The sequence below is a fragment of the Cervus elaphus genome, chromosome X (genome assembly GCF_910594005.1).
Source record: "Cervus elaphus chromosome X, mCerEla1.1, whole genome shotgun sequence".
Taxonomy (NCBI): domain Eukaryota; kingdom Metazoa; phylum Chordata; class Mammalia; order Artiodactyla; family Cervidae; genus Cervus; species Cervus elaphus.
In genome coordinates this window covers 73,053,628-73,067,732 of record NC_057848.1, presented here as the reverse complement: position 1 = coordinate 73,067,732, position 14,105 = coordinate 73,053,628, and the positions used below count along the sequence as shown (strand labels likewise).

Below are 14,105 nucleotides of genomic sequence, written 5' to 3'. Positions count from 1 at the left end.
AGACCCAGCACAGCCAAGAGTAAGTAAATAAAATTACCAGAAAAGGTCCCAAGGTTTACCATTAAAGTTTTTACTTCAAACTTTTTAAAGTTATCTCTTTAAATATTCTGCATTTGTATATATATACACGAATGTAATATACATTTATGTGGATCACACAAAAATTAATATACCCTTAGTGTCACCACTTTCTCCTCCTTTAGCTTCTGACTTCCAAGAATCTTAAAAGGAATCAAACGAAAACAAGACAAATGTTTTTTAAAATCGAGGGGTAAAACAATACTCACTATAAAAATCAAATACCTGATCTAAAGTAAAACTTAACTCTTTCCAGAGCCTGTAATTACTTCTTCATTTAAACCTTTGTAACCACCTATTAAAGAAATACACAGTGACAGCCAGTTAATATACAAGACTGTGTATATCTTTATTTTTGTTGCTTGTTTTCAAAGAGAAAAAAGTTCCAAACATGGATGGCCCCTTCAAACAAATAATATTTTGAGACAATTAAGATAAATAGAATCCTGAATATTTTAAGTTCCCTTAGCATTCAAAATGCTGACTTTATGTAGATTACAATGTTATAACATATTAGTATCTCCCTGTTTAAGCTGTTATGTCTCTTTCCTATTCCTATATTCCTCAACAAAGGAATATATTTTCTAAGAGGAACTACAAGTCCATCTCTGCTTAGTCCATATAGGTTCTATGATTTGCTAGGACTCAGAATACAGTCAAAACTATGGCTGTGACTTATTACATAGAAAAGATATGAAGCAAAATGAGCAAAGGAAAAAAGGGTATGGAGAAAAGGCCAGAGAAGACCAGGTGCAAGCTTTTAAGAGTCACTCCCACTGGGGTCATACAGGATGAGTTGTGACAAAATGCTGAAAATGTTTACCAGAGCAATTTAGAGATTCAATTTCCAGGGTTCTTATGAGGGGCTGATAAAGCAGGCAGGCACCTTCTGCCTGGCATGTACCAAATTTCCCAACTCCCAGAAGAAAAGGGGGTATTCATCATAAACCACATTGTTTTACAAACCATTTAGGTACAGTGGACCACTCACACTGGTTAAGGGTGTTGAGACCCCTCCCCAAATCCAAGTTCCCAGAAGCCAGGGAGGGGTCTTGTAAGAAGGACTTTCCAAGAAGACCAGTCAGGTCTACCATGTTAACTCTTTTCCACACACTACCTTTCTGGTTTCTAGACAAGGAGTCACTGACTGTGCCACTTTCAGGTACTAACACAGAAAGAATCAGGACTGTACTAGCTTTGAAAGGCTAACACATAGCACTTTTATATGTGCACTCTCTAATTTTCTTGTCCTGTATGTCCACAGGTCTTCAAACCCCTTTTCAAACAAGATCTAAGAATTTGTATAAAATATGGTTTAGCCATTCATAATCTTTTTCTACACTGGAGAAACCAAGAATCTGAAAGAGTGAAGCAGGGAAAAGTGGTTCAAGGGAACTGCCACTCTGAATGCTCTCAGACTAAAAATGATCACAGAATTTTTCAGAGATATTAAACAAGCTTTCTTGTTTTCCTAGTCTGGAAAATATTTTAACTTTTATATGAAGTTTAAGCATTTTTAACTCTGAGATTTTTTTAAGAGTATAAAATTATCTATACTGAACTTTCTTTATCCCCTACACCAAGCTAACTATCTCATAAGAAAGATTATTTTAATATAAGAATCTGTAAACATAGATTACATCTCAGTCTTTAAAATTTGCATGGTAACTCCCATTTTATGGTTATGTTATTTATTAAGCAGTTATTTACTGATGAATTTTAGGTGATTTTCAGTTTTCACGTATTACACATGAAGCTTAAGTGAACATCCTTTTACATGCACTGAGCATATACACCTACAGTATATAATGGAACTGCTGGATTAAAGAGTAGTAGTAAACAACTGGCTTCCCCTGGAGAAGGAAATGACAACCCACTCCAGTATTCTTGCCTGGAAAATCCCATGGACAGATGAGCCTGGTGGGCTATAGTCCACAGGGCTGCAAGAGTCAGACACAACACAGCGACTAAACAACAAAAGTAAACAACTTCTCCAAACTGGCCGTGCAAATGTATACTCCTCAAAGTGTGTATAAAAGCACCAACAGTTACCTTTAACTTCAAAAATTAAACTTGGATTACAGTCATTTTAACCACTTACAGGTAAACCAAATAAGAACTCACCTCGTCCACTTCCACGACCTCTTCTGCTTTGGAAAGTGTCACCATTACCTGTAAGGCATTGTTTTACAGAAATATTCAGAGGAAACACAGCTCCTCTTCAAGCACATAAAATATATAGCTATTTCTTTTCAAATACTGAGTGATTTCTCAGGATTCCTAGACCCTTAACCCACCCATCTCCTAATTCTATGTTTAACAAAAACCGTTTTCTCGTCTGAACATTTTGTTTAAACACTTCATTTTTAGGGCAATTTCAGGTTCACAGAAACATTAAGAGGAAAATGCAGAGACTTCCCAGATACTTCCAGTCCTCACACCTGCATACTCCACACCCCCCTGACATAATCAACGCTCCCCACAAGAGAGGTATTTTGTTACAGTTGATAAACCTATACTGGCACATCACAATCACCCAAAGTCCATGGTTTACATTACAGCTCATTCATGGTACTGTACAGTGTTTTTTATGTTTGCAAAAATGTATCATGGCATGTCTCCATCATTATAGTATCATACACAGTAACTTGACTACCCGAAAAATTCTCAGTGCTCTGTCTGTTCATCCCTTCCCTGACCCCTAGCAACCACGCAATTTTTTTCAGCCCTCTTCTTACAGTTTTGCCTTTTACAGAATGTCATACAGAGTTGGAATCATACAGTATACTGTCTTTTCAGATTGGCTTCTTTCACTCAGTAGCACATATTTAGAGCTTCCCCAGTGGCTCAGCAGTAAAGAATCTGCCTGCAATGCAGGAGTCACAGGAGACGCAGGTTCAATCCCTGGGTTGGCAAGATCCCCTGGAGGAGGGCATGGCAACCCACTATAATATTCCTGCGTAGAGAGTCCCATTGGACAGAGGAGCCTGGTGAGCTATAGTCCATGGGGCTGCAAAGAATCTGACACAACTGAAGTGACTTAGCAAGCATGCAGTACGCATTTAAGGCCCCTCCATGTCTTTTCAGGCTTGATATAGCTCATTTCTTCTTAATACCACAGTTCATTTAACTACTTTTAAACATTTCATCAACAGGATGCTTTTTTTCCCCCACTTTCTCCTCAAATTCCCTCAGAATCCTTTCTTTGAAACCAAAGGAAACTTCATTTTCCTTCTTCTAATTAAAAGTATAATTTATATCTCAAATTAACTGGTAGATAAGAAAGAAGGAATAATTCACAGAGCACAAATTTTATAAGGGAGGAAAAATTGTCCATTTTCCTTTTGCCTACAAATCTAAAAAGCAGAGATAATCATGAACCAATCTAATATACATATTATGTTCAATAATCCTAGAACTAAAAGCAAATGTGAATGATTAATATTCAGTAATAAATTCTGTTTCTCACCTGCACCACTTAATGCTGATCTTCTAGAACCAAAAATGCCACCAGAGCGCTGGGTCCCCTCCTCTTGTTCATATTCGCTCTCTAGATTTACAGATTAAAAATTTAGATTACGTTACTTTTAAAAACTTTTAAGTCATGCAGTGAACAGAAAAAAATCAATTTATGGTGCCGTAAGTTAAAAAGATGCAGGATAAAATAATTTAAATTTAACAGGAATCGTAGTGTTTTTGAAGTATCACACAGAAGGATCTTTCCATAAATTATTTCCTTCAATTATACATTACTTTCTCAATATTTTATTAAAATTATCTTATAAAAGTAGTCAGGGCTAATACTACACCAAAATATGATATAAGCAAGTTAAATTCCCTTTGAAAAACAGCACTGTTGCTGCCCCTCAAAATTTCACATTACATAATCTTAGTGCTTATTCTCCACAATAGTATCCCTTGGTACCCACTGCACTCAAATCAAACTTTATCAGTCTTAAACAGCAACCCTGTGGATCTCTTCACTTTTTAAAAAGGGACAATTCACTAATCTGCTACATATCTATTAAATCATTATATCAATTTACGTTTTTAGTTTCACTATTCTGTTCTCCTCTGTTAAGAGAGACATGCATTCCCAAAGTGACTTCAGGAGACAATATCTTAGCACCAAGGAAAGACAACTGGAAAAATTTAGGTAGAAAGCCACACTGGTATAAGAAGGTATAATGGAATCATGAGAATGCCACTTATTTGTAAGGTCAGCCATCTTTATCAAAGCTCTAAAATGCTTCACAGCATGTAATATTAAAGAACTGCACCACACAAACTGTTACAAAGAGTCACATATTCTCATTTAATCTATAAGGAATTACATATGTCTACAAAATAATATTTTGCATAGCATAAGTGATTATGTACCAGCCATTATACTAAACCATTCTCACATAGTCATAACAATCTTATACGTGATAGGTGTTATTTTTAATCATTTCTTTAATAAACGAAGCACAGTATTTGCAATCCACTACTAACTTGGACTTCCTAGACCAAATCCTCCACGGCAACCTCGGAAACTACCTCTTCCACCTCTTCCACCTCTTCTGGACGATCCTGAAGCTTCTGAATCATTGCCGACTTGATAACCTATAATATTAAAACACAAAAACACAAACGACACAAAAACCAACAAAGAAATCTTGGGGACATGGTGGCCACATTAATTTAAGCCTTGCATAATTCAATGACTTTAATATTTTAAGTCATCAACAGATAGTTACTAAAGAGAAATGCTGTGTTTGACCTATAACTGTTCAACTTTACCAGAAAATAAACAAAAGCTATGATCTTTTTTAAAAAATCCACTATTTGCTTTGCAAACAAAACCTAAAAATGACTAAAAAGAAAAAGTGACACCTATAAACACTGTGGTGTTGGAGAAGACTCTTGAGAGTCCCTTGGACTGCAAGGACATCAAACCAGTGAATCCTAAAGTAAATAACTCCTGATTATTCATTGGAAGGACTGATACTGAAGCTGAAACTCCAATATTTTGGCCACCTGATGCGAAGAACTGACTCATTGGAAAAGACCCTGATGCTGGGAAAGATTGAAGATGGGAGGAGAAGGGGATGACAGAGGATGAGATGGCTGGATGGCATCACCGACTCAATGGACATGAGTTTGAACAAGCTATGGGTGTTGGTGATGGACAGGGAAGCCTGGTGTGCTGAGTCCACAGGGTCGCAGACAGCCTGAGTGACTGAACTGAACTGAATGTCCTGAAAATATCAATTAAGTCTAATTGTCCTAATACGTCATCTAGGATCTCTGTTGCCTTATTGATTTTCTGTCTGGAAGATTCGTCCACTGACGTCACTGAGGTGTTGGAATCTCCTCTATTATTGTATTCCCATCCATTTCTTCCTTTAGGTCTGTTAGTATTTGTTTTCTATATTTCAGTTCAGTTCAGTTGGGCAGTCTTGTCTGACTCTTTGTGACCCTACTGGACTTCAGCACGCCAGGCATCCCCGTCCATCACCAACTCCCGGAGTTTACTCAAACTCATGTCCATCAAGTTGGTGATGTCATCCAAACATCTTACCCTCTGTCATCCCCTTCTCCTCCCACCTTCAATCTTTCCCAGCATCAGGGTCTTTTCCAATGAGTCAGTTCTTTGCATCAGGTGGCCAAAGTATTGGAGCCTCAGCTTCAGCATCAGTCCTTCCAATGAATAGCCAGGAGGTATTTGCTTTAGGATTGACTGGCTGAATCTCCTTGCAGTCCAAGGGACTCGCAAGAGTCTTCTCCAACACCACAGCTCAAAAGCATCAATTCTTAAGTGCTCAGCTATCTTTACAGTCCAACTCTCACATCCATACATGACTACTGGAAAGACCAGAGCCTTGACTAGATGGACCTTTGTTGGCAAAGTCTCTGCTTTTTAATATGCTGTCTAGGTTGGTCATAACTTTCCTACCAAGGAGCAAGCACCCTTTAATTTCATGGCGGCAGTCACCATCTGCAGTGATTCTGGAGCCCCCCAAAATAAGGTCAGCCACTGTTTCCACTGTTTCTCCATCTATTTGCCATGAAGTCATGGGACCAGATGCCATGATCTTAGTTTTCTGAATGTTGAGTTTTAAGCCAACTTTTTCACTCTCCTCTTTCACTTTCATCAAGAAGCTCTTTAGTTCTTCTTCACTTTCTGCCATAAGGTTTCGCATCATCTGCATGTCTGAGGTTACTGATATTTCTCCCAGCAATCTTGATTCCAGCTGGTGCTTCCTCCAGCCCAGCGTTTCTCATGATGTACTCTGCATATAAGTTAAATAAGCAGGGTGACAATATATAGCCCTGACGTACTCTTTTTCCTATTTGGAATAAGTCTGTTGTTCCATGTACAGTTCTAATTGTTGCTTCCTGACGTGCATACAGATTTCTCAAGAGGCAGGTCAGCTGGTCTGGTATTGCCATCTCTCAGAATTTTCCACAGTTTATTGTGATCCACACAGTCGAAGGCTTTGGCATAGTCAATAAAGCAGAAATTGGTAATTTTCTGGAACTCTTGTGCTTTTTCGATGATCCAGCAGATATTGGAAATCTGATCTCTGCTTCCTCTGCCTTTTCTAAAACCAGCTTGAATATCTGGAAGTTCACGGTTCACGTATTGGTGAAGCCTCACTTGCAGAATTTTGAGCATTACTTTGCTAGCGTGTGAGATGAGTGTAATTGTGCAGTAGTTTGAGCATGCCTTTCTTTGGGATTGGAATGAAAACTGACCTTTTCCAGTCCTGTGGCCACTGCTGAGTTTTCCAAATTTGCTGGCATGTTGAGTGCAGCACTTTCACAGAATCATCTTCCAGGATTTGAAACAGCTCTACTGGAATTCCATCGCCTCCACTAGCTTTGCTCATAGTGATGCTTCCTAAGGCCCACTTGACTTTGCTTTCCAGGATGTCTGGTTCTACACTCTCGTGATTATCTGGGTCGTGAAGATCTTTCTTGTACAGTTCTTCTGTATATTCTTGCCACCTCCTCTTAATATCTTCTGCTTCTGTTAGGTCCCTACCATTTCTGTCCTTTACTGAGCCAATCTTTGCATGAAATGTTTCCTTGGTATCTCTAATTTTCTTGAAGAGTTGTCTAGTCTTTCCCAGTCTATTGTTTTCCTCTATTTCTTTGCACTGATCACTGAGGAAGGCTTTCTTTCTCTCTTTGCTATTCGGTGGAACTCGCATTCTTTGGAATACTTTATTCTTACTCTATTTTATCTTATTTTATGACTACAGATAGGATATCTGCCATACATCTACTAATTGAACTGCACGGAAAGCTGTTAACTTCTGTATGCTGATTTCACAGTCTAACACATTATGATATTATTTTCAGTGGTTGATAAACTGTGTATTCTTGTGGATGTTAGAAATAGATAATCAAGTCATATGCTGTGCTTTCTTGTCAAGGTCCTGTATCTTCAATAACTTTTTTCTGATTGCACTGGCCTTCCACACAACATTAGGTAGAAACGGAGGTGGTGGAGTAGCAGGCAATGATGATGCCCCTCCTGGACTCCTTCATTGGGCCAGTGCACTGTCGCCAGCCCCAGTATGCAACCGGATCATATGTGCATACTCATTTTGAAGAACTGCCCTCGACCAATGGGAGTGGCCTCCATGGGATGCCATGGGAAGTGGTGCCCACCCCATGGAGCAGCCCACAGCCATGTAACCCCATACATTTTTATATGTTCTGTTTGTATAGTCATTCCATTCTAAATATTTCATCATTTCCACATAAATTGCTATTCATAAACTGAGAAATGCAGTTCCCAAAGCACAAGGGTCAGGCGTCTGTTATTGATTTCTACTTTTAATGTATTTTAACAAGTACAAGATATACCTTAATAATTACAATATGGTCTATGATATAAATTTTATGATATATCTTGGGCCTTTCTTTTAGACTTGATAGATTTTCAAATTGTGTATATTTTCTATATGCTGGAAAAGGATCTGTAATTTGTAATTTGGGAATATATCACTTCAAACGCAACTATTAAATCAAGCTTAATAACTGATATTCAAATCTTATATTCAAATCTTCTGTAATCTTACTCATTTCTGCTCTATCAGTTTTTGAAAAATAAAATAGTTTAAAATCCTAATGGTGATTAACTGTTTAACTAGGGTTTGCACATTTTTCCTTATTTCAATTTTTGCCCTGTATATTTTAAGACCATGTTGTTAGATTCAAAGCATGTTCAGAACTATATCTGCCTTAGAGTCTATTTTGTCTATTTCTACATCAGCTTTGTTTAATAATGTACTGATATTTTTTCTCTTTATTCTCAACTCTGCATTGAAATGCTTACATAAAATTACTGATACATGTATTTTTACTCCTATCATCTTATTTTGTGTTTCCTCTTCACTGATTTCTTTCAATGCTTCCTGTTTTCCTTTCTGGCCTTCTATTAGATATCCCCAAAGGCTGTATTCTATTTAATGATTTTACTGACATCCTTCAATGTCACCATGGATATTGAAGCTATTATTAAAATTATTTTCAACCTAATCTCCTTCCTACAAAGTCCTCTCCTCTTTCTACTGTATTTCCTCCACTAGTAAGTTACTTATTTTATTCTTTTTCTGATTACCCCAACTTTTACCATATTTAAGAAATCTTTAATTTCAATCTATTCTCGTTTTTACTAATAAGAACTGACAAAGAACTGTCTTTTCATTTGTTAAAATTTTAGTTCTTTTTATTTCTAAATAACCCTAAATTAATCATCATTATCACTAGCTCATGCAGTCAATATGCTTTCAATTATACCAATATGCTTACGAATTTTGAAATTTTATTTATTTTGGCTCATCATTGCTTCCTACTTTCTTCCAAAGCTCAGTTTCCTTTTTACTAATATGATTTAATAGTTCTTTCCTCAATCCCCTAAAAGTATTAAACATCAACTTTACCCAAAATATTATTTCTAACACCCAAATTATCTGAAAACAGCAGCTTGGGTTCAGAGTTATTCTCCCTTAGTATTCTGAATTCTACCTTATTCTGACCTCTGCCATTACTGAGAAAAATTTATGCTGCTGAATTACTGTTCTTTTATCAGTTCAGTACAGTCTCTCAGTTCTGTCTGACTCTTTGCGACCCGATAGACTGCAGCACACCACGCTTCCTTGTCCACCACCAATTCCTAAAGCTTACTCAAACTCATGTCCATCGAGTCAGGTGACACCATTCAAACATCTCATCTTCTGCCGTCCCCTTCTCCTCCCACTCTCAATCTCTCCCAGCATCAGGGTCTCTTCCAATGAGTCAGTTCTTCGCATCAGGTGGCCAAAGTATTGAAGCTTCAGTTTCAGCATCAGTCCTTCCAATGAATATTTAGGACTGATTTCCTTTAGGATTGACTGGTTTGATCTCCTTGTAGTCCAAGGGACTTTCAGGAGTCTTCTCCAACACCACAGTTCAAAAGCATCAATTTTTCTGAGCTCATTTTTCTTTATAGTCCAACTCTCACATCCATACATGACTCCTGGAAAAACCGTAACTTTCACTAGGAGGACTTTTGTTGGCAAAGTAATGTCTCTGCTTTTTAATATGCTGTCTGGGTCATAGTTTTTCTTCCAAGGAGCAATCATCTTTCAATTTCATGGCTGCAGTCACCATCTGCAGTGATTCTAGAACCCAAGAAAATAAAGTCTGCCACTGTTTTCCCCATCTATTTGCCATGAAGTGATGGGACCAGATGCCATGATCTTAGTTTTCTGAATGTTGAGCTTGAAGTCAACTCTTTCACTCTCCTCTTTCACTTTCATCAAGAGGCTATTTAGTTCCTCTTCACTTTCTGCCATAAGGGTGGCGTCATCTGCGTATCTGAGGTTATTGATATTTCTACCAGAAATCTTGATTCCAGCTTACACTTCATCCAGCCCGGCATTTCCCATGATGTACTCTGCCTATTAGTTAAATAAGGAGGGTGGCAATATACAGCTTTGAAGTACTCCTTTCCCAATTTGGAACCAGTCCGTTGTTCCACGTCTGGTTCTAACTGTTGCTTCCTGACCTGCAAACAGATTTCTCAGGAGGCAGGTAAGATGGTCTGGTATTCCCAGCTCTTTAAGAATTTTCCACAGTTTGTTGAGATCCACACAGTCAAGGGCTTTGGATTTCCTTTGTGGCTCAGCTGGTAAAGAATCTGCCTTCAATGAAGGAGACCTGCATTCAATCCCTGGGTTGGGAAGATCCCCTGGAGAAGGGAAAGGCTACCCACTCCAGTATTCTTGCCTGGATAGGTGGATCTTTTTCCTCTGGTGGTTTTTCAAAATTTTTTTAATCTCTATAATATTTTTAAAGGGTGTAAATTTGCTATTATTTACCTTGCTCAAGACTCTTATACCTCATTCACTCTGGAAAAGTCTCATCTGTTATCTTTGAACAGTCTCCTCTCCTTCTGTTCCTATTCTCTCCTCTGGAGATATTTAACTATATGCCAGAATAGCAGGGCTTCTTAATCTGTTTTTCACATCTATTAACGGCTTTCATGCTTTACATTTCCGAATTTAGAGAACTTCTACAAATCTACCTTTGGATTCATTTGTTCTATTCATCTGTGTTTAATCTTATTAAATTCAATATGCTTTTAACCACTGAAATCTTTTCTATAAATTCAGTTGCATTCCTTTCCAAATCTACCTTCACCAGTGGACCATCAACAACATAATGCATCAGTACCTCTGGTAGCTATAGCTTAATGATTCTACACACAAATGTCACTTTTCATAATATAACATCAATATTCTTTTAAAGGTAACCTAAGTCCTTCCCATGAACTATATCCTGCATTTTGTAAGGGAGAATCGACAGTTTTGAGCAGCTCTTAAAGATGTCTGGTAACAATCTTTAGAAAAGAATGAATTTATAAATCAATTAAACTTTGGTAAAAGAACAGGAAAATTTTTGTCATTTTTTGAAAAATTACTTATAAGTTTAGTGATGTTACTGAAGCGTCAATATACAAAACTTAACTGTATTTCTTTATACTAACAAACAAAATAAAATTACTAAACAATCTGTATCACTAATATCAGTAAAAATAGCAAAGTAAAGGTCTCCACATGCTGGTACACTAAAGAACAAAATAAATTGTCCAATTAATACTTTCCAAACCAAAAATTAATCCAGGACTTGCATCAACTCAAGGAACATTAAAAAAACAACAAACAACATTAAATGCACTGGTCATAGCAAACACCATCTTCCAACATCACAAGAGATGACTCAACACATGGACATCACTAGAGAGTCAACACCGAAATCAGATTGATTATATTCTTTGTAGCCAAAGATGGAGAAGCTCTATACAGTCAACAAAAACAAGACTGGGAGCTGACTGTGGCTCAGATTGAACTCTTTACTGCAAAATTCAGACTTAAATGGAGGAAAGTGGAGAAAACCACTAAGTCATTCAGTATAACCTAAATCAAATCCCTTACCATTATACAGTGGAAGTGACAAATAGATTCAAGGGATTAGATCTGACAGAGTGCCTGAAGAACTATGGACATGGTTCATGACATTGTACAGGAGGAAGTGATCAAAACCACCCCTGAGAAAAAGAAATGCAAAAAGGCAAAATGGTTGTCTGAGGAGTCCTTGCAAATAGCTGAGAAAAGAAGTGAGAGGAAACCAAGAAAAGGAAAGATATACCCATCTGAACGCAGAGTTCCAAAGAACAACATGGAGAGATAAGAAAGACTTCCTAAGTGAATAATGCAAAGAAACAGAGGCAACCAACAGAATGAGTAAATCTAAAGATCTCTTCAAGAAAATGAGAGAAACCAAGGGAACATTTCATGCAAAGATGGGCACAATAAAGGACAGAAATGATATAGACCTAACAGAAGCAGAAGACATTAAGAAGAGGTGGCATGAATACACAGAAGAACACAAAAAACATCCTAATGACCCGGATAACCACAATGGTGTCATCACTCGCCTAGAGCCAGACATCCTGGAATGTGAAGTCAAGTGGGCCTTAGGAAGCATCACTACAAACAAAGCTAGTGGAGGTGACAGGATTCCAGCTGAGCTATTTCAAATCCTAAAGGATGATGCTGTGAAAGTGCTACACTCAACATGCCAGCAAATTTGGAAAACTCAGCAGTGGCCCCAGGATTGGAAAAGGTCAGTTTTCATTCCAACCCCAAAGAAAGGCAATGCCAAAGAATGTTCAAACTACCATACAATTGCACTCATTTCACGTGTTAGCTAGGTCATGATCAAAATCCTCCAAGCTAGGTTTCAATAATACATGAACCAAGAACCTCCAGATGTTCAAGCTGGATTTAGAAAAGGCAGAGGAACCAGAGGTCAAATTGCCAACAGCTGGTAGATCACAGAAAAAGCAAAAGAATTTCAGAAAAAAAAATCTACTTCTGCTTCACTGATTACACCAAAGCCTTTGACTGTGGATCATAGCAAACTGTGTAAAATTCTTAAAAGAGACAGGAATTCCAGACCATTTTACCTGCCTCCTAAGAAACCTATATACTGGTCAAGAAGCAACAGTTAGAACTGGACATGGAACAACAGACTGGTTCAAAATTGAAAAAGGAGTGCATCAGGATGTATATTGTTACCCTGGTTATTTAACTAATGCCATGTTGGTTGACTCATATGCTGGAATCAAGATTGCCGGGAGAAATATCAATAACCTCAGATATGCAGATGACACCACCCTTATGGCAGAAAGCCAAGAGGAACTAAAGAGCCTCTTGATAAAGGTGAAAAAAGGGGAGTAAAAAAGCTGCTTAAAACTCAACATTCAGAAAACCAAAATCATGGTATCCAGTCCCATAATTTCATGACAAATAGATGGGGAAACAATGGAAACAGTGAGAAACTTTATTTGGGGGGGTTTCTAAAATCACCACAGATGGTGACTGCATCCATGAAATTAAAAGATGCCTGCTCCTTGGAAAAAAAGTTATGAGCAACCTAGACAGTGTATTAAAAAGCAGACACATCACTTTGCCGACAAAGGTCCGTCTAGTCAAAGCTATGGGTTTTCCAGTAGTTATATAGAGATGTGAGAGTTGGACCAGAAAGAAGGCTGAGCACTGAAGAACTGATGATTTTGAACTGTGGTGCTGGTGAAGACTCTTGAGAGTCCCTTGGACTACAAGGAGATCAAACTGGTCGATCCTAAAGGAAATCAATCCTGAATATTCATTGGAAGGACTGATTTTGAAGCTGAATCTCCAAAACTCTGGCCACTTGATGGGAAGAGCTGACTCACTGGAAAAGCCCATGATGCAGGGAAAGACTGAGGGCAGGAGAAGGGGACGACAGAGGATGAGATGGTTGGATGGTATCACCGACTCAGTGTTCATGAGTTTGCACGAGCTCCTAGAGATGGTAAACTACAGGGAAGCCTGGCATCCTGCACTCCTTGGGATCGCAAAGAGTCAGGCACAACTGAACAACAACAACAAAATATTAATGTTTATTAGAAACAAAATGTTAATTAAAAATAGAAAATATTTTTTTAAAATAGGTTGATTCTCCAATATTGTCAAAATGGCCATTCTACCCAAAGCAATCTATAGATTCAATGCAATCCCTATCAAGCTACCAACGGTATTTTTCACAGAACTAGAACAAATAATTTCACAGTTTATATGGAAATACAGAAAACCTCGAATAGCCAAAGTAATCGTGCGAAAGAAGAATGGAACTGGAGGAATCAACCTGCCTGACTTCAGGCTATACTACAAAGCCACAGTCATCATGACAGTATGGTACTGGCACAAAGACAGAAATATAGATCAATGGAACAGAACAGAAAGCCCAGAGATAAATCCACGAACCTATGGACACCTTATCTTTGACAAAGGAGGCAAGGATATACAATGGAAAAAAGACAACCTCTTTAACAAGTGGTGCTGGGACAACTGGTCAACCACTTCTAAAAGAATGAATCTAGAACACTTTCTGACACCATACACAAAAATAAACTCAAAATGGATTAAAGATCTAAATATAAG

The 14,105-nt window shown here is 37.9% G+C and overlaps 2 protein-coding genes across 8 annotated transcripts in view; one reads left to right on the top strand and one right to left on the bottom strand.

Moving 5' to 3' along the window:
• LOC122689685 (probable ATP-dependent RNA helicase DDX4) overlaps positions 1-14,105 on the top strand; it is a 727,334-nt gene that overhangs the window by 204,377 nt on the left and 508,852 nt on the right. The window lies entirely within an intron of this gene.
• LOC122689687 (probable ATP-dependent RNA helicase DDX4) overlaps positions 1-14,105 on the bottom strand; it is a 437,080-nt gene that overhangs the window by 25,029 nt on the left and 397,946 nt on the right. For 4 of the 5 annotated variants that reach the window (XM_043896324.1, XM_043896326.1, XM_043896328.1 and 1 more), the window contains 5 exons: positions 4,573-4,683; positions 3,548-3,628; positions 2,203-2,250; positions 326-373; positions 174-221 (listed from right to left, as the gene is read on the bottom strand). In XM_043896324.1, the coding sequence (XP_043752259.1) occupies positions 174-221; positions 326-373; positions 2,203-2,250; positions 3,548-3,628; positions 4,573-4,683 (336 nt within the window). The remainder of the gene's footprint in view (positions 1-173; positions 222-325; positions 374-2,202; positions 2,251-3,547; positions 3,629-4,572; positions 4,684-14,105) is intronic. The other variant, XM_043896325.1, reaches the window with a different exon arrangement.